Here is a 26,002-nt window from a genome sequence, read left to right on the forward strand (position 1 = left end):
CCCGGCCAGGCCCTGCTTGGGCCAGGCCGGGCCGGGCCACGGCCATCCTGAAGCCGATGGACCTGTTCCAGCCGTGGAACCCCCCCCCCACTGCCTTGCCGTGGGCAGCCGGAGCGGCTCGGCTCTCCCCCCTCTCCACTGCGATAAGAAAAATTCAACATTCCAGCTGCAAAGCTGCAAGGCTGAGGTGAGAGTAACCCTTTTATTGCTATGAAGAGCTGAAAACCCGAGGGAAGAGAGAGAGGAGATGCTTAAAGCTGAAAGTCTGTTGTGAAGCTATGATATATCAGAGTATCCTGTTGTAATTTCATGAAGATATGGGGGGTGGAGTGTTCAACTCGTGAGCAAAAGCACCTGCGCTGAGATAGGCAGATGCTGACGCAGCTGTAATTTCATGAGAAGTTTGGACAGGGAGAGATGAACCAGATGAGGACTTTTGCTCCAAACGGGAAAGGAGAAAACCTCAGTCCGTAGAGATGCTCCCAGAGATAGTCCTAAAGATGAAGATGATGAAGACCCTTTGCTCCCAGGGAAGGAGAAGGGCCTCTGTTTTTGTTTCTGAACGGCTCAACCTTAAAATTGTACCCCAAAAAACTTCAAGAGTGGACCCTCGAAGGCAGTTGCGGGAAAAGCTGCAAGTCGGGGGAAAGGACTCACACGCAGGCAGAGAGACTCCTCTTCCTAAATGGACTGAACGATATTTGGAAGTGGGCGGCTGTCTCGTTGTGATAATGTTTTCATAGCATGAGCAAGAAGAGACTTCTCTTTCTAAATGGACTGAACAAGGTTATTATGGAAGTGGTAAACAGACTGAACATCTTAAGGGTTGTCTTTTCACATCGTCAGTGGGAGAAGGGAGGAAGGTGGGGGGAGGAGGAGAGTTCTGAAGGTGGTATTTTTTTTTTTTCTTCTTTTAGGTCTGTTAATAAACTTCTTTATATTCTTTCAAGTTTGGTGCCTGTTTTGCATTTCTCCTAATTCTTATCTCACAGCAGATAAACAGTAATGAGTATTTTGGACCAAACCACTACAAAGGGTATGCAGAGCCAAATGACACCAGTATTACTGGATAGATGCCCATCCCACTGCAACCTAACATCTGCTGTTGGGGTTTTAGTCCCCACAAGTTTTTAATGCTTATCCTCCACGCCTTGCTTTCTTCATTCTTTCTACCTTTTCAGCAGAAGATTTGTGGTTACAGGAGAGAAATAGATGAGTGGTGGGTTGTTCTGGAGCACAGCTCCCAAACACCTCAAGGACACCATAGAAGAACAGAGTCCATGGCCATCAACTCTGCTTTTAGCCAGAGGTTCCACTGTTGCAGGGAAGGAGAGGGAAGTCCCTTGAGTGACAGGGCTCAAACTCTCAGTGTGGTCAGCTCAAGTGCAAGTGAGGAAGAACTGGATCCACAGTTCATCCAGAGCCTTCTGAACACCCACGCTTATCATTGCCAAGATTTAATAGGGTCTCTGTAACGGCCAGTCATTTGCGTTTTTAATTGTTGTTGGTGTCATAAAAGATGAGAATGCTATCTCCCAGCAGTAATTTGGAGACTGGTGGAGTGGTAAAGGGTGATAAATGGCTCTGAAAGTAAGCTACATGTTCAAAGATAAAAGTGTTTTGCTGAAAGTTGAGACCCCTTGATTTTGGGAATGGCTGATATGTCATTTGGGTTTAATGTGTAATTCTTTCTGCTTCACGTTTGAAATCCACCATGCCTGCCTTTCTATGTGCCAGAAGCAGTTTTACTCATGGCCACCATCTTCTGCCCTCGGTGACCAAGAATTATTCTAACTTTGCCAACTCACTCCCCATTTTATTACAGTTTATCTCCCTACTTTCCTTTCGTCTTTCTCTTGCCATGTCTTCCTCACGCTGCTCTTCTCCACTCATTGTTCACATTTCTCCCTCCCAGTTTTTTTTCTTTAGCTGGGCAAGGGGCTAATTTTTGTGGGATTAAAATGGAGCCATTGATGTACTCAAAAAAAGCATATGCAAAACTCTTAGATCAAGAATTGAGCTTGCAGCACCAGGGAAGCATTAGGCCCTTGTTTTCCAGAACTCTTCTCCCTAAGAAGTTATAGAAGGAGGGATGCTAGCTGTAAATTGCAGTATGTTAATTGCCTGCAGCAGAAATTGGCAAATGAATTAACAGTGAAGTTTCAATCCACACTAGAGCTTAATATGTAGCAGCTGAAGTCAATGGAAATGTTCCTAACTATTATTTGTGATTTTTAAAATGTGGTATCTTTGTACATAAGAAATTGGGATCTGCATCTTCAGCATATATTTCTCATTAATAGCTTCTCTTCTGCAGAATGATGACTGCTTGTATTGTACAGCTCTTTGGAAGCACAGCTTCCAAGGGCTGGGTTTTGCAAAGCTAAAGGATTGCAAAAGGGAAACACTTTCATGGCCTGATACAAGACACTACAAGCTCCACTTGTGAATTGCAGAGGCTGTGTCATCATTTTGTTTTCTTCTTCAAGTGATAGATTGGGTGGCAAGAGAATAAACATCAGAAATATGAAGCTTATTTATGGCTTACCCCTTCTATTACTATTCTGCAAGATTATTTTATTTTATTGGTGCTTTATGAAGGGTCTGGAACACATGTCCTGTGAAGGGTGGCTGAGGGAGCTGGGGATGTTTAGCATGGAGGAGGCTTAGGGAGGACTTTATCACTCTAACTATCTGGAAGGAGGTTATAGCCAGATGGGGGCCACCCTCTTCTCCCAGGCAACCAGTGATGATAGGATGGGAGAACATAGTCCCAAGCTACTCCAGGGCAGGTTTAGGTTGGACATTAGGAGGAATTTCCTCACAGAAAGGGTGATTAGATACTGGAATGCCCAGGGAGCTGGTGGAGTCGCTGTCCCTGGAGGTGTTTAAGGAAAGACTGGGCGTGGCACTCAGTGCCATGGTCTGGTTGGCAAGGTGGTGTTCGGTCGTAGGTTGGACTCAGTGACCTCAGATGTGTTTTCCAACCTAACTGATTCTGTGATTTATGAAATCTCTTTCCTGCAGCTTTCCATGCTAGTTGCAAAACAGATCAACCAGAGCGCAGTCTCTTCATACAGAAAATTGTTTTTAAAAGCATTTTGCTAGCTATCGTCATATGTCATAATACAGACATACATATTGACCAAAAACACTTCTAAATTTCAAACTAACGCAGATTTATTTAGCTGAAGACTAGAAGTCCTTCTGTAATTTCAGAAGTACGGCATTTCCTTTTCAGAAGGGATCAAGACATGAAGTGTAACTCTTATTTTTGTGCCATAATTGCATTATTTTTATAGGAAGCGAGTGTTGTAGTATGTAGTGTTAAATCAGTGATGGATAAGAGACTGGAATACTGTACCAAGTTCAGGAACCTGTCTGACATTGTATTTCTGTCTCATGTTAATTATTTGTTTCTTTGAAAGTAGATGCGTTATTCTAAATTTTGTAGTTGTTAGTCTTTGAGAATGTGGAAAGATAGGCAGGTCATATATATCAGCAAAATACTGTTTGAGAAAGGGAGTTAGTTTTTCATTTCTCCCTCCTAAGTAAAACCAAACAGACCAAAAGGGTCACTCAGCTATTTGTAATTTAAAATCCATCAATCCTTCTGAGGAAGATGTATTGACTATCTGTTTGCTTTTCTGTGGGAATTTCAGGCAAACTTTCAAATACCGAGGTCCTGTCTGTTTAGCATAGGCTGCTGACAGCACTTGAAGTCCCTATTAGATTGTTCACAAATCTTTTTGAGGAGTGGCCTTTATCAACATTTTCCCTAATTCCTCTGAAAAACAGCATGCTTTTTGCCAATTGCATACTGTCTTTCATCTGAAAGATAACTTTCTTTGGTGGCCATGGTTCTTTATCTCTCTCTAGTGCTTGTGAAGTATATCGGGATGCTCACATGGAAGTGACAACACAGAATATTTTTAGCAGTAAAAGGCTGTGCTTGGCGGTATCTGGTTTGGTGAGGAGAAGCAGTCCATCAGAATTGCTGCTGGTTCCCAAAGCACTTGCTGTCATTTGCTTCTAGCATGCCTTGGTCCCTCTGACTGCTATTTGGATCTGGGCTGCCTGGCTCCTGGTCGTGCATCACCTTCCCTGTTTCTTCTAGGGCCCGTGGGATGACTGTGGGAGCTGCTGCTGCTGTCCCAGTGAAGCCTTGTGGGTCTGCAGCCACCTCCCCTCTCCAGCAAGAGGCAGCTGACACTTCTGCATGCCCAAAGGCAGCAGGGGCAGAGAGCAATGTCTGCTGGCTCCCCGTCTTAGACACCCTCACCATCCCCAGCTCTAGCTCCAAGAGCCACTAATGATGTTCAAAGTGCAGCACATCCCAAATACTCACCCATTTTACACTTTCCTTAATTAGTTAGCTGTCTATTGCCCAGGGAAATGAAGCTGCCGACCTAAGAGCAATTGCAAAGTGTTTGCTTTTTGGCCAAGCAGGGCCAAACCCAAGCTATGCAGAGGAAGCAAATAGCTAGTTTAAAGGTTAATCGCATTTCAAAAATAGAGGGAGGGAGATGCATTACAATGCTTCATTGGAAATATGTCAAAAGGCATTAGTTGCTGCCTGAAATATGAAAGGGAGCAACATTAACTCTGCTCTTCATTTGTATGGAGGTGAAACAAAGTATTTCACCATTTACCTTTGGGAATTAAGATGCAATATGTTTTAAAGGTCAGTTCCTTTGTTACAGGGATTCTCAAGAGATACAGGAAATAAAATTTGTTTTCCTTTGCACATACTCTTTCTCCTTAGCATACCATACCATCTATTCGCTTACCAATGGCATGAATGTTGGTAAATATATGTACATACATATGCATCTAGTGCACTAAACAGTGTTGTATTTCACATGCACCATTTTCTTTGTCAGTGTGCTACATACATAATGTGCATGTTGAGGGAATAGTATGCCTGGAATAGTATTCCTTGCCAATTAAAACAGATCGACCAGGAATATTCATACATTCCAGCCTCCTGACAAGTTTCAATTACTGCTATTTTTAACTTGCCAGAGGATATTTCTTTCTTATCTTTCACCTTCCAAAAATACATACCTTAAAAAATTGAAAGAGCAAAATTTCCCTTTTGGACCTGAATGTGCTCTTCTAGAGATAAAATTTGCCTGGCTTAAAAATCCCAATGAACATAAATTTCTACTAGTCTAAAAATAATTTTTATTTCTTTGGAATTAGGGAAGTACTTCTTTCAAAAGAGACAGACAGGGTTAAAACTGACTGTGAGAACAATTTACATATTGGATTTCTAAATCATGACATTTGTAAATACGCTTTATATACAAATTGTTTTTATACTTAAAGATTGCGCTGCTCCTATTTGGGTGCCCTGCATATTGCAGAGCTCCATAAGCTCATATTAAATTACCCTTTCTGCTGCCTGAGCCTGTCTTTCATCAGTGGCCGCTGTCCATAAACGGTGTGCACATGACTAGTTCCATGTATGTATCCCTTCCCTGGGGACCTGCTTTTCTCTGGATGCTTCCCACACATCCCTGTCTCTTGCCTCCATGGTAGGAGGCAGTGTGCAGGTGTTACTCAGTGGGAGCAGCTTGTTACCGATTTCCTGTGGTCTCACCTGTCAGCTGTAACCATAGACTGGCTTGTTTATCCTTCCCTTCCTGTGGTCTTCTACCTTGGACATGCAGATGGATAGTGGTCCTTTTTCTCAGCCTGGTTTTCCAGGCTTCCTACACTTTTTCAACAAAAAGGAGGAAAGAGTTTTCTGGAGTCATCCCCACTGGCGCAGCTTGCAATAGGGATGTGCTTTAGTTTGGGTATGGGCATATGTCAACATCTCTGTCAAATTAGAGGGGCTGTGGGTGGCAGAGTTCATGCTGCCTTTGTGCCAGCTGCAGGAAGCAGCTACAGTGGAAGTGCCAGCTGGTCCCCACAGATACTGCCTATGAACACAGTATTTTAAAGCTGATTCTGGGATCTCCTGTGCCACTAAACTCTGGCCTAAAATGCCTGCAGTTTCTTAAGCAAGGCCATCCAGTCCAGCTCAGCTAAGCGTCCTTAAGCAAGCCTGCTATTTTATAAACAGTATATCTTGAGGAACAGTAATTGCCCATACATCATAATAACATGGCAGGTGTTGGAGCATCTCCAGCAGCTTACAGAAACTAAATATGATAAATAAACATCACAAGTGAAGAAGCCAGTGAGCAGCATGCCAGAGCTGAGGGATACTTTCTGTGCCCCTTCAGGATAAGAGCCAGGCGGGGTTCCCAGGCTCCAGCTCAGTGCAACATTTCAGTATATGCTCACCTTTAAGTATAAAGTGTTTTGCCTACCAAAGCAAAAAGGACAAGTTTAAGTCTTCTCGCAAGTATATAATGTTCCTACTTCCACAGAATGATGTGCATGATTCTTGATAATCTGTATCCAAGATGGTCCTTTACTCAAGGTATTCATAGGTAAACCAGAACTCTGAGAGTAACAGTTGTATACTTACCTGCTTTTTTTAGATATATATAATTTGGAATTTAAAAGAAGACACAACCAACTATAAAGTACAAAGTGAGAACAGAAATCCTACCAGAGGACTTTGCTATTGAAAGATTACAGCAGAGATGTACTTCAAAACAGAGAATGAAACACAGCTGGTGAAATAATTCCTGACAATTAGCAAGTCAGCAAAGGGAAAATTTGTTGTAGATAGCATTGCTATTTATAATTATCCATTGCAATTGTTAGTGACCTCATTAGAAGGATTTCTGTTGTAAATCCCTCAAGAGAGTATCACCAAAGAGTTCAGTGTCAGTACTCGCTCACCTTCCTCCTTTGAGAGCATGACTATATAAAGCCAATGGGACAATACTGATATCTGTTTGCTGCTTTCTTCTTTCAGTGGAAGTGTAGTTTCCTTCAACTTAGTCTCATTTGTTAAACTATTGTGATAGTCTTTCGGTTTCTCAGTTTTGTCTGTTGGGCTGCCTCATCTGTTCTGCAGTTGGTCACACCATCAATATGTCCTCAGGCATAGTGTCCCTTGTTGTGTGGCATTATCTTCGTTTTCTTCTTGAAACAAAGCCAATTCTTCAGTGTTTACAATTGATGTATTTTAATGTCAGATTGAGTGAGATTCTCACTTTTTAGTGCAACTAATAATTAACATAATTGTCTTCAAAACTGAGCCTCAGGACCCATCCAGGACTATTTGCATAGCAAGGCTGAGTTGGTTAAAGCACATTTGTACAAATCTCTGTTAAAGGAAAAGGCTAGGAGGTTGCTGGCTGGTCTCTGCAGGTAGGGATTGTGGCCTTTTGCTTTGTCAGGGCACAGATGCGAAATCCATTTCATCCTACTGAAGCTGGAGCAATGAGGCCATGGCCCAGCCCATCCTGGGTTGCTGCTTCAGCTGCTTCGGCTGAACTTTTGAATAATATAAATGAATGATAAATCTGATTTCTCAACATATCATGCCAAACTCTCTAGTAGCTCTAGTATGTTCTGTCAAGCCAAAGTTGTATTTTTAGCCTGACTCTCTGCTGTGCATATTGTCATAACAGGCACTTACTGAAACTAATCTTCTTTGTTTATAGACGAGGTCTTGTCGGAAAACTTTTTGGACTACAAGAACCGTGGCGTCAATGGCTCTCACCGTGGTCAAATTATCTGGAAGATTGATGCCAGCTCTTACTTTGTGGAGCGTAAGTATTTTCCCAATTCTGCTATGATTTAATTCAGTCATTGCAGAATGGTAATTCAGCTGTTAGTGTTGTTTTTATGATGTTCCTATGCCCAATATGTCCCTTAGGAAGGGCAAAAAATGTTACCAAAATCTTTGAATGTTTTGATAGAAACTGAAATGCTTGGTGGAATAGTAACCCACAGTTTCTGCAAACAAATTTTGTGGGCATTGACTTAATTACTTTTTTTTAAATACAGTTATGAATATGTGTTTTACTCAATTTGCTGTTGTTTGGACTATATCATTAGTAATGAGATGCATTAACTTTAATATGGTTTTAAGGAAAACAGGAAGTCAGGGGCATAATATCATTCCAGGAAGAATCATATTGGCTTTTAATTGGAAAACTTCATGGTGCATCCAGCTTCTAACAGATTCAGGTGAACTCAGAAGGAGAAAGGGTTGAGTTCTGATTATCATCTACATGAATAAAAGTATAAATATATGTAGTTGCAGCAAGGTACACTAATTTCAAATTAATTGTTCCTCATTACATTAATATATTACCCAGGGCATTTGATGCAATGCAGTATAACTCTTTTCCACCCTCTTAGCAATGAAAATACAGAAACACTGAATTTGCTTTTGCAAAGTAGTAGGTTCCTTATACAGCAAGTTAATATTTCCAGCCCTGACTGTCCCATCTCCCTGACCACTCAAATCCTTCCTCTTTTCAAAGATTTACCATGTGTTAATGTGTTGCGTTGAGCCATGATCAGACGAATCAAGTGGACCAAAAAGTCCATTGGTTTGATGCTTCCACAGCCCAAAAGCCTTGAGCATTCAAAAGGCTGTGAAAAATATGTACATCCATGCCTTACCATTGACTGCAGCCCTCCCCTCCCCTTATTTCTCATATTTGGTTTTCTTCTGTGTTCCTCGGTAGCTAATTGACCCTTGTTACTCCTCCCTGCCTATCCCTTCTCCCATTTGCTGTAATTCCTTCTCCCCGCCTCGGTAACACCCCCTGGCTGATGTTCCTTTGGTTACTGTGTGTTTTCCACACCCAAATTGTGGGGGTTCAAGACCCCTGCAAGCCATGTTTCTTGGGTTTTTTCCGTGGATTTTTCTCTCCAATAAACCCTCTCCCCCATGAAGAAGTTGCTCCGCTTCTTTCCTGCCTCCTCCGCGCACCTGTGCCATTGATGGGCAAGGCAAACGTGAGCAGGTGCTTCGCCTGCCCTCCTGCGCTGTGATCAGCCCCCATCCTCCCCGTTCGGAGCAGGCAGAAGATTGCCCAGTGCCTGGGGCAGCGTGCTAGCTGGCAACGGCACCACGGCATTAGTGTGAATGCAATCCATGATCATCTTTGGATAGAAATTGGGTACTCAAAATACTGGACTGAAATCTGTAGCAAAACATCTGTGGTGAAAGAGCCACATCTATACTTAAGGAGTTAAGCATGAAGAAGAGTAGCATGAAGCAATTTGAGTTATACAATTGAACTGCATACTTCCAGTGATCTGCCTTAGCCTCCTGGAAAAAACTCAGAAGTTCGGTAAAAGCATTTATAAATTACTTGACAGGTTTATCTGTCTAAGACTGTCTAAATTTGAGAGCAGTCAAAGAAATCTTTGATATAACCTATATTTTAAAGCATTTGTAAAGGACATGAGTTATACTTGTCCAATCTATGACTTTGATCTTACATATCTGATGCTCAGTCCTAGAAGCAGGTTCTCTCTTTGCAGTATGAAGTATTGCTGATGGTCTGTAATTCCTAGTGTCAAACTGAGAATGTTCTAAAGAATTTAGGGAGCTGCTGAAATGCCTACAGGACATACAGGATGTTTGTATCCTGTGTTTTGAAAAATACATGGATGTGAAACTATTTAACATATAAGAACATTGGGATTTTTCCAGTTATACTGGTTTTGGGGCAGAAATTCATTACATGATCTAACCTTTAAAGCAGGCTCTAATTTGCAGAGGCTTTGAGCCATGGTTACAAATTCAAGAGACTAATCATACTTTCTTTTAGCTGTTAAAGAACTGTGGGAAGGAGATACAAAATCCCAGACTGGGTTTTTGAAGAGACCTTTTTTTTTAGTACCTTGGATTGTTGAGGAAGGGCAGAAGTGTGATGAGACTGCTGGTGGCTTCCTTGCCTAATCCACAATACAAAACAAAGAGGCAACATGAGAAACGCTTAGGAGAAAGCCCCTTTAGGTGGGCCACTTTTCATTAAAGGCTCCACTGCACAATGACTTATGTCAGCTTAATAGGTTTGCCCCCATTAGCTGAGACACAGTAGCTGTTGTTAATTGATTGCATGTACATTCTTCACTTGCCCTACTGTAAGAAAATGCCAATTAGCATAACCATCCTTCATTGATGCTTGGAACTAAGTTGTACTACACCATAGTTGGGCAGCCCATGCTTGATGAGTTGTTGCCTCTTGGTAATTTGTTATGCTGCTACCATTAGGTTGTGAACATCAGCCCTGAGATTATGTATCAGTGCGCTCAGGAAGGACAAATCATTGCCCTGTCCAGAATTAAAATAGGAGAAAATGAAGTAGGCAGTAGTAAATAACAGCAAGTGCACTTGAGCCACATGACTACTCAAGTGGGAAGCCAAAGCAGTGAAGAATGTTGATGTATGTTGGTTTTATATATCTAAAGGCATATTTGAGGATTCCTGCCCATTGCTGAGACTTACATATGAAAGTACACAGCTTTGCAGTTGATTAAATGTTATGTTAAAAACTGCAGTGTCTGAACACCTCGTGTATTATCTTTCCAAAAAGGATGGTGTAAACCATCTTCCTTCAGACTTTCATTTTTTGGACGGAGATTGTATCTCCCTTTTATGTTACATAGCATAACATTTGCAAGGATCGGAGAGATACTGATCATCAAAATAAAACTCAGCTCAGAAACGTAGTTAAGGTGTGGTAATTTATTTTTAAAGTATCCGAATTTTTTTCCCATACATTGTTATAATTCCCTTAACTTACTATTGTTTGGAGTCGTCCTGATTATAGCAATAATTCTCAATAAAACAGAGTAGCTCATTTAGAAGGCAGCTCTTAATTTCTGCTTTTGCTTTTCCTGTAACTATTTGTACTTTGGTATCTTTTTACCACATGAGTCAATATTGACTATCACCTGCACATTGCTTCAGAAAATATTATGGTATAAATTGCAATGTTTGTCCTGGAGCTATAATAAAGGGGAGATCAATGGACAGCCAGATAAAGAATCAGCCTTACACAGACAATTTAAATTTCTCAAGAATTCCAGGCACCCTATGCAGATTGGTTTGTATCCTGGCCTTGAAATATTAAAGGTTAAATATTTTTGGTGGTGCTATTGTATGAGGCTCATTGTAGGGGGACCATGGGAATTATCCTGGTCAACCTCAGAAGCCAGATTTTTTCTGTTGTCAACAGTTAGACTGTAGGACTCCCCACAGGTTGTTTTAGTACCACATTTAAGGAAATTACCCTTATGGTCTGACCAGCCAGCCATCTGACATAACCAGCTTAAAAACACATCTTTGAGCCTTTTTTTATTAAAGAGCTTTGTGGGGCAACTTGAAAAATAGGAGGTATTAAAGACTAGCTGATTTGCAACAGTGAAATTGCCATTAATATGAAAAAAAAAGCATTAGAAATTAGGTCAAGTAAATAGAAGGTTATTACTCATTTCTGTATTTTGACTGTGGAGGCATCTATAATGTTTGGGAGCATTTTTGTTCAAATCCATAACATTCCACGGTTATTTATCCTTTCTTTCCTACATTTTTGGAAAATTAACAAGCAAATGAAATATGATGCTCTAACTATGTAACCTGTAGTCATTATACTTAAACCCACTCTTTAGGTACTTAACAGATTGCTGCCATCATATCACTGTAAATAGTAACTTGCATGCAATGGGCAGGGACCTGGAATAGGAATGAGTGGAGGGAAAAGCACCCGAAAGTTATTTTCTTCATGGCAGCAGATTATCACAATGAAATCTTATCAAACACGGTTGTAATGATAATTACTGGCCAAACCCACCAACCTACAGGATCACACTAGAGAGAAATCATGCACATGGGCAGAAGAAACTAGTAATATATTGTGAGAGATTTGTAAAAGTGCATCAGGAGCAGAGAGCACAAAGGAAGATGTAGAAAGAAATGTCAACCATTTTCTGCCTTAATTGCACTTCTTTTATAAAACTGAAATTCTGCACTTTCAGATGCTGCTCTGTTGTTGAAGCTATACTTTCATGGTATTCTCAGTGGATTGCCCAGTCAGTCTTTAAGGGGTTTTTTTCAGGTATATTTAAAATCTCACCAGTTAAGAAAATGCTTTTTGTGAGTTCAGTGACAAAGCAAAATAGTTCACTCTTTTTGGAGCATGCTTCTATGCTTTGGGAGTATTTGGGCAAAATATGTGTTGCTTTTGAATTTGCTGATAGTCTGATTTAAGACCATCTACAGAGCCCTGTCAGTTTTCAAAACACAGATAATTTAACACGTACCTGTGCAGCATTTTCAGATACCACAGATGGTTAAAGTTTGCATTTGTTTTAGCGATCTACTTTTTCACCTTGAAAAGGACTAGTATCTTTCCCAGAGAAGGATACGCCTTTCCACTTTGCATGTCACAAACTTGCAACATAATGTTGCCAGATAGATACCTAATTGGTTTGAGCCAGAGAGGGAATTGCTACCAAATGACAGCAGAACAGAACTCATCTCCTACTAATACTCAGCAGACAAAAAGCCCTAACAGCTGCAGAGGCAGTGTTGTACTACAGCCAGTTTTGCATTTCTGCAGAAGTCTGGCAATTTGGGTTTTTTCTGACAGTCAGCAATAAACAGTAACCGCCCACTGTGGCCATGAACTGGTCAGAGTTTGAGGGGAGGAAGGAGGAGTGAAGAGAGGCTCTATGCCACTAGGGATGTGTACTTTGTGTTAAGGCTTGGAGGGCCCTGCAGTGAAAGAACCAGCCTATAATGGGTTTTCCAGGAAAGAAAGTAGCTCTGCTGCACTGCAATCTCTGGCACGCTTTTTGGCTTACCCAGCAATACAGAGAAACAGTATCCACCAGACCATTTCCCTGAGGTGCGGAGCAGCAGCATCCTGTAAACATTGTGTCAAACTAGCACATCCTTACAATGATGAGTAAAGTTTTGACACTATTCAGAATTGCACCTGAGATAGCCAAATAGCTGGGACCCCTCCTAATCCACAGGCCTCTCTAAAGATTATTACCTGACAACTAAGAACCACTTCTAAGGGTTACCGGTCATCTGTGTGGCATTTGTATGTGAAAACTTATGTAGCTGTTGTTTAGTTAAATTTGTTGCTGTTGTTGTGGCTCAATTTTTAATAACAAAGATGGATGACAGGCCCTTGCAGAAAACAAAAATAATAGTCATTTATTCCTATTGGCTAGAAAGGAAATAAAGGTAAAAAAAGGTGCAACTAAAGTCTGAGATCTGGAAGAACCTGGTGCATGTTCAGATGGAAGATATATATTCTATGTTATGGTCAATATATGCTGTATGTGTGTGCATTTATGGAGTATGTACAGAAATGTCCCCAAACTGGCAATCAGCCCTTTCATCTGGGTCTCTCTCTACAAAATATATCTTTAGGAAGCTAATATAAAGGCTGCCTTCAAAGTACAAATAATTGAAGTATGTTCTAGCCTTGAATATTTCCAAATAAATGAGGCACATTCATATCAATAAAAGCTTTATTGAAGCTAGAGTATTTACAAATTTTTCCTTTTTATGGACAGATTGTTGACAAGTCCAGCCCACTAAAATAATTTCTTGTTACCATTTTCATTACCGCAATGTCTCTCAAATCATATACTCTTCACTTCATGAAAGAGTACATGAGAAGAAAAAGTACAGGTAAGGCTGTTGAAGTCCATCCTGATACAACTTTTATCATGACCTACAGTCATGCTGCAAGACTTTAACCTCCATGGGTCCACAGATGGTAAAAACTTGCATAACACAGAAACATCTTCAACAGTGTGAAGACTGTTTAGCAGCAGAATGGTTAAAGGTGTCAGGGAAAAAAGCAGATGTGAAGCAGTAAGAGAGACATATGGCCCTAAAGGTACATTTATTGCTTGCCTCTCCTCCAAGGAAGACATACCATTGTTTTAGGGTTCTTTCTCTTCATCTCCATGCACATGTATTACTCTTATTGATGCTGTTTGGTTGTCTTACACCTTACACACAGTTTTAAAATTCCTTGTTCTTTTCCTCAGCCTTTTATCCTGATAGTAGTTTAATACTCATACTTACGCCAAGCTAAGCTTTGGAAAGACAAGCACAGTCTGAAACCAGGTGTTGAGATTCCTTAAGAACCCTGTTCTTGGGTGTCGGTGTTTTCGTCGACAAACGGGATGGGGAGCCTGGACAGGCGTTCCAGCAGCCTTTTTATTATTTTATTCCATTGTCAATCTCACATACAGAGTTGAGACAGAGATGATACAAAGCTCACACCATCACAGGCATCCAGAGACTTCCCGATTACAGGGCATTCTTAAAAGCTTCTTAGCCAATTAGCATGCTTCTAAAAATTACAGACAACTGTTTTAACCAATCCTCAACAGCACATGTACATCTGTTGTATACAATACTTGCTTGTTATGCCTTTATATAACAATGCACAATATTTCATTATTAAGCTTAAACTTACCTATCTTGCAAAGCATATTTTCTGCAACTTCAAAACCTATTTCAGCCAAACCTAAAAACTCTAACCATTGTTTTAATGTCCTTGCTTGCTGTATAATTGTATCTTCTTCAAGTTTTTGCAGCCAAAGCTGATCCCTAAACTCTTCTGCTTTGTTTCTGAAAGCTTTTTCACCTTTTGTGTTCCCCCTCTCAGTTAAGGAAACCCTCTTAACTTTGTCGCTTCTCGACTACCTTGCGTTTCATAGCTCCTCTACGTAAAGGCACTTCTTCTCCTTGCTCTAAGCAGTGCTATTTTACACCACAGCGATTCTTATGCTGTGAAAGGTCGGGTCTGTTTCAAGGACGTAGGTCAAATCCAGCATTAGTTGTTTTGTATTGTTCGAATAGGCCTCGTCCGTTCCAAGGCCTTAATTCAAAACCTTCATCCATAACTGTCTGTGTAAGATTCTGAGAACTTTCTGTGATTCCTTTTCCTACATCATTCTCTTGTATGACAAAAACTTCCTTAACAGTTTTGTCTATCATTCGTCACACGCACTGAGGTATACAAGGCACAACTACCAATATCACCACCACAATCATCAACACATATAAACTTGCTTTACAAAGCTCTTTCAACCAAGGTGCAGAGCTCCATCCTTCAAACAAACCATCTAGCCATGATCCACTGTCTCTTTGAATTTGAGATGTTAGATCTTTCAGCTTTTGTATACTTTTGTGGATGGATTCAGAGTGGTCAGACAAGTTCATACAGCACAATCCTTCAAATTCTTCACAACCATGTCCATGTGCCAGTAAAAGGAAATCGATTGCTGCTCTATTTTGAAGGGTAGGATGTCTAACACTGTTGACGTCAGTCAGCATATCACTGATTGCAATGGATGTGGCATTGGTTTGTTTCCTCAGCCAGCATCCTACTTGAGCCAATTGCTTCAGTGCCATTGCTGAGGCAAGCTGGGGCACTAACAAACCTGCTGAATCCCTTGCTGCAGTTTTTCAGGGTCTAAACTCACTGTTACAATTCTCACCATATGGATGAGCAGATCTTTTCCCTCTGTTTTTTCCTGATGACTGTTTTAGCATTGAGTGCTAGCACACTAAGTTGTCCAATGCTGCATTGACCACCTTCAAGGTGTGATGGAATGCCTTGCCAAGCCCTATCTCTGCAAATGAACCAATATCCTTTTGGTAATTGTCGTGGATATTGGTCAACTCTGGAGCATCCACCCCAACTGCCTGAGTAATTACATCAAAAACTTGAGTTTTTGTAGACCGGGTGATTAGAGGTGACATTGTATCTGGGAGAATCTTTCTTTTGCCAATTGCTATTTGAAAAGGTGAGGCAGAAATCCATCGTCAAGGAGCCCAGAATTTCCAATTCCGGGGGTTCAGCAGTTGCTTTGGGGAGTTTTATGGTCCAAAGGTCCCAATCCCTTACAGGATTGCTCCCACTAGCAACTTCTCCTGGTTTGCTGTTAAGTTGCTTTTAGGTCAAGGGATCATGATATATGGGTATTGGCCAATTTTTTACTGGCACACTGACTAAACAGGTTGCAAAAGGCATTTCTGGGTTTGAATTGGACAGGAATATGGTATCTGAGCCTGCTGCTTTGGCTAAGGTAACCCAAACATTTGGTTTTGGTTGTACCACAGGGAAATCTGCATTGCAAAAAGCAAGCAGAGCTAACAAGCTCCAATAAAACATTTGATTTTGCTCCATTCTTTTCAAGAGCTACCTTTTGGCAAAAGACTTTCCCATATATTGCAATTCACAAATTCTGGTTTTGTTCCTTCCCGAAGTTGCCAGGGAACCGAGTGGTAATGGTAGAAGGGGAAATTTCACCTTTGCATAGCCAATGGGGGGAAACACTTTTACTGGACACAATGGATACCACGCTTTTGCCAAAAGAGCTCTACGAAACCAACAGTTCACCCATTCATCATTGACATGAAATCAAGGTTTGAAAATTCCACGGGTGAGCAAGGGGCGTCAGGCGTGACTCGCAGTCTCTCTGTTCGGCTCACATCTGCGTGCCTGCTTCTTCGCTCATAGAGTTGTCAGAGCATTCTCGCGCACGATATGGTTTGACGTTTCTTGTGGGGACCCACTGCGGTCCTGCACCTGTGGAAACACAAGCATACCCTTTGTCCCATGTTATTAGTCGAAAAGGACATTCAATTTGTCCTGTCTCAGGATTTCTAATTAAAACGGGGATTTTCTCTCAATTTTGCTTGTGTGTTACTTGAAAAATGCCTAAAAATTGGTAGATCAGGTTCTGCAAAAGAGCTGTTCAAAAAATTAAAAACATATAAAGCTTTACTCAACCTCATCTGTGATATTGTCTCCACTCTCTTTTTTTGTTGATTTAAAATACATTTTAAGGTGTGATGTGTCTTTTCAATGATTGCTTGACTTGTGGGGGAGTGGGAAATACTAAAGGTGTGGCAAACACTTCAATCTATTAAAAATGTGGCCAATTTTTGGGATATGTATGTGGGCTATTGTTTGTTCTGATTTTTTCGGGTATGCCTTGTGAAGCAAATGCTTGTAAAAAGTGTTGACAGGCATGATTGGCAGTTTCTCTTGTGTGGACCCAGGCAAATACTGCTTTTGAGAATGTGTTTACTGGCACATGGATGTTTTTAAATTTCCCAAATGAGGGATATTTGGTGATGTCTGTTTGCTATAACTGCAGGCTTTGCAAACTTTGTGGTTTGACAGCTTTTGTAGAAATGGGGTTGCACAAGCTGACAGGCAGGGCAAGTACTAATGATGACTTTAGCTTGACTTTTAGGAATGTGAAACTTCCTCACAAGTGCTTGTGCGTTTTGGTGGAAAAAGGTATGACTCAGTTTTGCTTGTTTAAAGATGTTTGGCAAAGTGTTTGAAACAACCATTGTCAGGTTATCTGCTTGTGTGTTCTTTTTTGTTAGGAATCTGGGAAGCGAGGAATGAGCCCTAATATGAGCAACAAAATATTGGTTAGTTCTGTGTTGCAAAATTGTATGAAGACCTAAAAGCCAGTGATATAGGGTATCATTGTTAACATCCTTGAAAACTGATCCTTCTATTCTTTTAACTACATTAGCAACATAAGCAGAATCTGTAATTAAATTAAAAGGTTCGGGAAAGAGTTGAAAAGCTCTAACTACAGTGGCCAATCCAACAATCTGAGGAGATCCCTCTACTATTTGAATGTCTGACTCCTATGTTTTAGTTATTTGATTTAACTATATGATCACTGATGTATGTGTTTTCCTCGACTCATCACTGAAGAGACTTACAGCACTCAGTGGTTCTTCACTTAACATGGGTTTTTCTCTAAAACTCAATTTTGCTTGCAACAATTTGTGGCCTGGCTAATGAATAGAAAAACACCTGAAAAGTTTAGCAATGCATTTTGTAAATCATCTGAATTTTGTAATGCCTTATCAAGGTAATCTTTTTTCAGGGGTAAATAGATTACTGAAAATTCTTGGCCTGCTATGGTTAACAGTCTTGTTCTGGCTCTAATTACGATCTGATCTGATCTAGAGTTATAGAAATCATCTTTGGAGACTTGTAAGGAAGAAAAACCCATTCTATTATTAACAAAGGATCCCTTTCAGAAGGGTCCCATTGAAAAATGAGACCATAAAGTTGCAATTTTTCCCCCAAAACTGCAAGGAAAAAAGGTTTTTCCGGAGCACAATGATGGGCTTGTCTCCTCTGGAAAGCTTTTGTGACCTTTTCAAGGGCTGCTTGAGCTTCAGGTGTTAGACTTCTCGGAGATTTGGTGTCACAGTCGCCTTGTAGTAAGTCAAAGAGTGGGGCAAGTTCCTCGTTGGTAATTCCCAGGATAGGTCTGACCCAGTTAACTTCTCCCAAAAGCCATTGCAGATCTTGCAAGGTGTGGACACTGGTTCACAGTTGTATCTTCTGTGGTTGGTGTGATGGTTTGTTCAGTCATCCTCCATCCTAGATATTTCCAGGGTGGGATTTCTTGAATTTTGGATGTGGATATTTCCAGTCTGGCATTTTGAACTTCAGCAACAACACTGTCACAAGTTTGTTCCATCTCTGCTTGTGTTGGTGCTGCGATGAGTAAATCATCCATGTAGTGTAGAATCATGGATCATGGGTGCTTCTGTCGAGCTGGAGACAGTGCTTGTGGATGAAATATTGGCAAATTCTTCATCCCTTGAAGTAATGATTTCCAGTGATACCTCTGCAGTAGTTCTCCTCGATTGATGGCTGGAACCGAAAAGGCAAGTCTTGGGGCATCCTCGGGATGAAGCAGTATGTTGAAAAAACAGTCCTTTAAATCGATGATGATGAGAGGCCAGTCTCTGGGAATCATTGATAAAGAAGGAAGTCTAGGTTGGAGGGGTCCTATATCTTTGATTACTTCATTGATCTTCCTTAGATCATGAAGCAATCTCCAGGAACCTGAAGTTTTCTTATGGATGACACACACTGGGGAATTCTAGGGACTATTCGTGGGGGTGATGTGGTCTTTTTGTAGTTGCTCATTTACTAAGTTTTTGAGGATATTTTATTTTTTCTCTGGTAAAGGCCATTGATTGATCCAAACAGGGTCATTAGTTTTCCAGGACATCTTTATTTTCTGCAACTTCAAAAGCTATTTCAGCTAAACCTAAAAACTCTAACCTCTGTTTTAATGTCCTTGCTTGCTGTATAATTGTATCTTCTTCAAGTTTTCACAGCCAAAGCTGATCCCTAAACTCTTCTGCTTTGTTTCTGAAACCTGCTTTTTTCTCACACCTAAAAGCTTTTTCACCTTTTGTGTTTCCCCACATTGGGATCCTTTGGTCAGCCCTTTAATATTTGCCTTTTTTGCATTTCTTGTTAGTTTTCCTCTTACAAAGTCTTTCTGTGCCTGGATTGTAGGCAGCAGCCCATCATAAATGGAAATATGGGTCAATCCACACAAGGCATTAGACAACCATTTCTCAGCTTCTGGCATGGTTGCACTGTGGTAGCTTAACCAAGAGACTTGTCTGCAGATCAGGTTTTTCTTGGTCTTTCTCTCCCTTTCCACAACTTGTTTTGACACTTGGACATATTTTGTTTGTAGTGTGGAGATCATGGCTGTTTGTGTTTTTGTTCACACACAGGGAAGGAGGTGTCTGTGTTGCAGCATCTCTGCTTGGTTACACCATCCTGGGGCACCTCACTGGTCCCCACACTACCTGCCCCACACTTTTCATGGCAGTGCTTAAAGACATTACAAGGACTTTGCTTGTACAAAGCTAAGACTGAAGTGAAAGTTTTTATAGGTTGGTAATAGGAGTTTCAGAAAGCTCTCTCAAGATGAACTGGAAAGCTTTGAATAAGGAATAATGCCTGATTTTAGGCATTGATGTCAGAGGAAGTCTTTCTTCACTAAGGCCCAGTTCCCTGTCACAGAGACCACAGCTTACGTGGACTCTTCTCAGCCATTTAAACAGGCATAGACATTGTATTAATGCTTCAGAGGCTGGACATCATGTAATTCCCAAAGAAGTGGTCAAGGAGATGCAGTAACATTTAACTGAAGTTTTAGTTTGGGTCTGGGGCAATCTAACTGTAGGTGCCAAGCATTAAAAGTATGGGTTCACATATGTGTTCATTTTGGTCTTCCAGCAGTATCCTCAGCCATGTTGTATTTGCTTTAAATCCAGAACTCCTGCACATGCAATGTGTTTTGTGCTTCACCTTTGGTATCCCCCAGTGTACCATGGAGCATATCATGCACTTGAGGAAATGAAGATTCCTGAAACCCCATAGTGCAGCTAGTAGCTGTATTTTTCTCATCTAACCTAGTGTTTGATAAATGCATGAACAGATACCTATTGTTTTGCTGCTTTGAACTTTGGATAGGCAGTATTCTGCACAACGGGTGCTGAAGTCACACGATTTATTATAATGGATCACTATAACTTAGATAGTGTTATTTTGTCATTGATAATCTTTCTACTATTGACAGTAAAAAATTACAGTGTCACCTCCAACTCACAAATCAGTTAGTCTTTGCCACTGTTAAATGCTTCTGGAAAGTTTTTTCAGATAATGCTGTCTAGGGATTTGGTGGAATTGCGCTGGAAGACAGATCTCCTCTCTTTGCACCCTGTGCTCTCCCCATCGCTATTTCATTGGGTACATTTCTGAAGTTGCTACAAGCCAAGTGAGACGCCACTGAATTCGGTAAGAATTGCTTGCAGGCAGCCTGTGTGCCATCAGCCGCAGAACCCTTTGTGGACCACCACGTACAGATTACCTGGTGCAGGCTTTGGCCCATGTGGTTTTATTTGTGTGGAAAAACAGAAAACAAATGCAATGGAATTGTCAAGCAGCTGGAATTTGAAGGGTATCAGCACAGGCATCAAAAGGTCATATTTATTGCAAAAGAGTGGTAAGGTAGTGAGCTTTGTTTCAGTTTTCTCAATACATAAATCAGAATATAAAAGTACTGCATTCAACAGATCAGTGTTAATAATTTACCATTTCTAACTTTGGATAATTTTACAGTCGTGGTATTTTTGGTAATCCTGTTAAAGCATACCATGAAAGTAACGGATCAAAACAGAACTGGAAGCATATGTATTAAAGATAATTTTTTTTCTCAGTTTATGGAGGCAGTGAGTTTGCTTCACATCTTCATGCTTTCTTTTAGAGAAACTTTTTTATATCTCTCTGCAGTAGTGAAGCATCTCAAGGGCTCTTCTTAGATGTCCAGCAGGACACAGGAAAATCTCAGTATAAAGGGAGATAAATCCCTTCACCTAATTCAGAAATTTGTTTGTAACCCTGCTATCTTATTGTCTGATTTCAGGCAGACACTCTGTTTCTCATGCCTTCTGGTAGTTATGGCAATATTTATTCAACTCATACAACAGTGTTTGAATAGTTTTATTAGACAGACAAAACTTATTTGACCTTCCATGAGGAAAGCAGAATTATATCTGTGGTATACTGCTGTAGTAACTCATCCTGCTTCTGAAATAGTGGACCTATGATGCAGGAAACCTTTTGATAACTGGTTTTTCTTGTTAACTAGCCAGTAAATCTAGCCCTGTTGTTACCTTACTCCTGCTCCAAGGTTTCCTGCTATAGGGACTGCCAGATGTCAAGAACACCATCTATATCCAGAACAGACTTCTCAAAGAATGGAAGGGATGAATTCAGCAGGAATGAATTACGGTCTCCCTGCAGGGTTCAAACACTTCTGCCCAGCAGAAACATCTTTCTGCAAGGTCTTTGATATTGGTAATAGGGCCTCAGACAAATAGTGTTTTATATTTTCAAACTCTTCTCCAACCCTTTCAATACTTTAGATGTTCACTTTACCCAATCAGTAGCAGGTATAATTTCCTCCCATATCTCAGTGCTAATACCTTTTACAATTAAAAACAAAGCAAAACAAAAAAACACTACCAACCTCAAAATAGATAGTTTTTCTGTAATTGTTTACTTAATTAAATTTACGTAAGGATGCTTCTTTCTGTCTTTCCCCTTTCATTAAATTATCTATGTTAATTTCATTATGTATTTTCTCATTAAATGTTGTCCTGCCTGTGGATTTTTTTCCAAGTCTCCTTTACCAAAATCACTCACAGCTACAGTGACACTTCTAAGAGTAGACAGCAGTGTTTATTCCAGACCCTTCCTTTTCCAAGGCAGCAGAGCTTGTGTACCTGGCAGGTACTTGGTAACTTCTGAAGCAGTAGGAAGCAGAGATGTGGGGAAGTGACCTGTTTACTCACCTGGGGTGAGCTGTCATAACTCACTTGTAGCTCTAGACTCACTCCTGAGAGTAAGAGCTACAGATCTGATTGCTTCTCACTCTGGGGCCTTTTAAGGCACCTTTCTATTATTAGACTGCATATGATACTGATAATCTCGCTTCCTCTTAGTGGCCTCTTCACACTGTAAGACAGATATTCATACCATTGTTCAATTATCTTGGGTTGTCTGGTCAGAGCAGGTTGCTCTAGATCCTGTCTGACCCTAAATGTAAATGTGTCTTGGGCCCCAAATCTAAAAGTGGAAAAAGTCGTATTTAATTTTCAAAGATGATCTTTCTCAATGCCTCTCAGTTTTGTTTTTTTTCCTGACCCATTTCTTTTTCATGTCTGGGATGCTTTACAAGTTCAACAATTATTTCCTTTCATTGGAAGATCCAAAAAGGAAATATTTAAAAAACCCTTAAAATGACGTATTTTTTAAAAGAAAATCATTTATACCGTAAGAAACAATATTGATTTTGATTATGAAGTACATTGCTGCAATGTTCCAAACATGAGGTATAGCTGGGGTTAGAAATAAGATGAGCAATGTATGTGTATCAGAATTTGAACTGTGAATGTGGTTGTTGGATTTGCAAACGGTGTTCCCTCAGACAGACTTTTGGATGGCAGAAGTACAAAACCAGCAAAGTAGAGAGTGCAAACACAAGGGTGAAAAAGGACTCAGAATAAATGTGCAATCTTTTTGATGTAGATGAGCACCAGAGAGCTTTCCCAGGCAGCTCCTGGGCAAGAGCTCTAGGCTTCTGAGGGTCCCACTCAGCAGACAGATTCTGGGAGGGGAAGCAGCTTTTGGTGCAGCCCACATCTCTTGGACACCTCTCTCTCCTGTCTCTGTCTTAAAAAAATCAATCTATAAACAGAAAAGTTTCTTAACACTTCCGTTGTCTAACACAGGTGGTACAGGCGTGTGAATGCAGTTCTACTTCTCTTTTTCTACTCCATTAAAGTAAACCTACATTTGCAACACATCAAGGTTTATCATGGGCTTATAGAGATTTCAGTCTCGGTTTGTCTTCCTAATAACTTGCTGTTTCTGCAAGCTGCTGAGCAGTACTTCCTGAGGGTAAAATATCACTTTATAATCTGGCGGCCCTGCGTTACTCCAGAGATGCCTGGGAAGTGACAAAAACTGGCATGTGAATAATCTCCCCACATTTCCAGGCAACACTGGGACAGCAGATTTACCAAAAGTGATATGCCTACAGTGAATTAGATTAGTGCCTGCTTGATTGCTCGAAAGATCTAAGGATGAAATCACATGTTTAAAACAGAATACAAGTGCATTAGTAAGATTTTGTTTTACAAGAAGGAATTCTCCTTGCCTCCTGAGGTGTATTAGCTAACATTTATTTTTTCCTTTGAACCTCCCCAGTCTGTGTTAGCCTAGACACCTCCAAGAAGTATCTTTTTCTTGTTCCTGTTGATAAAGGTGTTTGCCTGAAGTGGAATGAGCCAGCCATGCTCCCTTAGAAAACACTAAGAAAAAAATATTTTTTCTTTTCGGTTTGTCACTGTGGTACCTTATGGTCGTGGGGAGAGAAAAAACTCTTTCCTCCACTTGCTAGGATTTCTTGATTTACATATAAGTGATGTTTGTAATTAGCATGCATCTGGATTCAGGCTTTCAAATGTTTTCCTGTTTACAGGATATTATGATAAGCTTTATGAGCTTCCTGTGAGGAATCTTAAATCTTCATGGCTAGTAATGCAGCCACCATTTTCTTTTCCCTCTGTGAGCTGCATGAAGTCTATGCATGGCATGTCACAAAAATGAGCAATATATTTTGATACCAATAAACTTTGACTTTATCGTTAATTTTCTTTTTTTCCCTGTCTCCTCCTTATATTTTGGAGAACTCACCATGTACCTGTTTTGTAGTAAGGTGAAAATGCAAAAGAAAAGGTATATAGTGGTAAGTTGGATTGTTCAGGGGCAGCCACAGCAGAGTCATCTGTGGTGCTTAAGATGGTTGTCTGTGTTGGCACTCAGTCAGAAGTCATCTCTCACCACCACACCATTTTTGGAGTGGCTGATTTGTAATCAGTTTTAATTACTGGATTACTTACACCAGCCTTGGTAGTTCAGATCATCTCTGGGTGCTGTTCTGAAGGCCCTGGTGTGTTAGTAGGCTAGCGAATGCAAGCAAGCATTTGGGGCTGAATCAGCTGACACTACATAGAAACTTAAAATGTGTGGGGCACAGTTGTGAGAAAGCCTCTGACTTGGGATTTTTGTTTATCATATTCTGGTGCAGAGGGAATTTTTATGTAGGTTCATGCTGCTTTTCCATTCAAATTTTTCTTTAATGTTTGAGGGAAAGAAAATGAAACTTAGCCCGGAGGCATCTCAGCTGCAAGTATGTTGATTTCCTTTGCCAAAGAGTAGGAGGCAATGGAGCAGATCAACCAAATTTGCCATGACTTCTACCTCAGAAAGGTAGAGGGTTCATAGGCAGAGTCAATTCAAACTAAAATCTTAGTTTAAAGCCTTATCCTGGAGACTCATGCCAGTTTTCAGCTGTGTTGCAAAAGATGGTCCTTCTTCAAAAATGTTGACAAGAGCATCAGTACTGTTTGTAAAGTCCCCCTTGTACCCACTCAGTAGCAGAGCAAAGCTCTTTTATCCCTAGTGGGCTGTGCTGTGTGTGTCATACAGTGCAGCACGGGGATTAAAGCAGTGTTGATTTGTGCAACGTGTGTCTTTCAACAGGTGTGAGCAGCCATCCAGAAGGGGCTTCCAGATGTTATCTAGACCATCTCTTTCAAAAGATCCCATCTCTAGTTGTATCAGAAACACTTAGCAACGCTCAGAACAGTGAGAAGTGTGACAGTGCACAAACGTAATAGTGTACACCCATGTCTTTCAGTGGGATTTGAGCTAATTCATGTTATATTGCAAGTAGAACAGGCTTAAGAAAAACACAAAGAGGAAAAGGCACTTGGTCTTGCAGAGCAGCTCTGTGGACAGCAGGATCTAAACTCCTCCAGAACTGAGAGATTGAAATCCTGTCCTGCTGCAATCAAGGGAACTAGCTGTTAATTTAAACACGATAAGGATTTCAGACAGAAATGTCAGAATTTGCTGGGTTTTAATTATTAACTCTTTCCCCAGTATATATTTGTAGAAAAGCATGAAAATTTAATATAGTTCCCTTTTTCTCTTTGCATTTTTACAAGAAGAAAAAGTAACTAAATAAATTGCTACTGGGAGGAAATTGTTTATGGTAGTTTAAGGCCAGCACATGGGTGTCTTCTAACTGAGGTGTGAAACCATGAAACTGGGTTAATGAACCCCCTGACACAGCCTTAACAGTAGCACTGCTAGCAGGCACCTCTGTAATTACTTCTTCTCTATCAAGTGCTGAGCTTCTACAACAAATAAAAAATCTCATATTGTGCTTTCTTCTATTAGAAAATGACTCAGTGAAAGCCATATATATATATATATATAAAATACATATAAAGATATGTTTCTGTCTCTGAACTAGCCCGTCTACATTTTGTTCAGTTTGGAAAATAGAATCTGGTTTTGCTTTAGCAGATCTATTTCTTTTTCTAAATTTCATGAATTTGTTGCATTTGAGATGCAGTGAAATGCCAATTAATACTTCTGTGACATGCATAAATTATTTGTTTAGCTGTTCTATGCATGTCATGTGCTGTGGAACATTAATCCAGTTGGTAGTGCATTTAGCAGATCTTTTTTCTTTGCCTGGATATTTTCAAACAGAAAAATTGCAGGAGCTTTAGAAATATTTTGGAGAAGGGCAGCAGGACTGACATGTGGATGTGCAAGGGACAGATTACAGCTGAGATGTCTGTTTC

At 40.5% G+C, this 26,002-nt stretch overlaps 1 protein-coding gene across 10 annotated transcripts in view; it reads left to right on the forward strand.

Moving 5' to 3' along the window:
* Positions 1-26,002, forward strand: part of HECW1 (HECT, C2 and WW domain containing E3 ubiquitin protein ligase 1) — a 266,897-nt gene that overhangs the window by 94,548 nt on the left and 146,347 nt on the right. For all 10 annotated transcript variants that reach the window (XM_042043488.1, XM_042043484.1, XM_042043482.1 and 7 more), the window contains one exon: positions 7,575-7,682. In XM_042043488.1, the coding sequence (XP_041899422.1) occupies positions 7,575-7,682 (108 nt within the window). The remainder of the gene's footprint in view (positions 1-7,574; positions 7,683-26,002) is intronic.

Source organism: Corvus kubaryi, unplaced genomic scaffold, assembly GCF_017639235.1.
Source record: "Corvus kubaryi isolate FWS band 111438036 unplaced genomic scaffold, C.kubaryi_AGA036_p1.0 37398, whole genome shotgun sequence".
Classification (NCBI taxonomy): domain Eukaryota; kingdom Metazoa; phylum Chordata; class Aves; order Passeriformes; family Corvidae; genus Corvus; species Corvus kubaryi.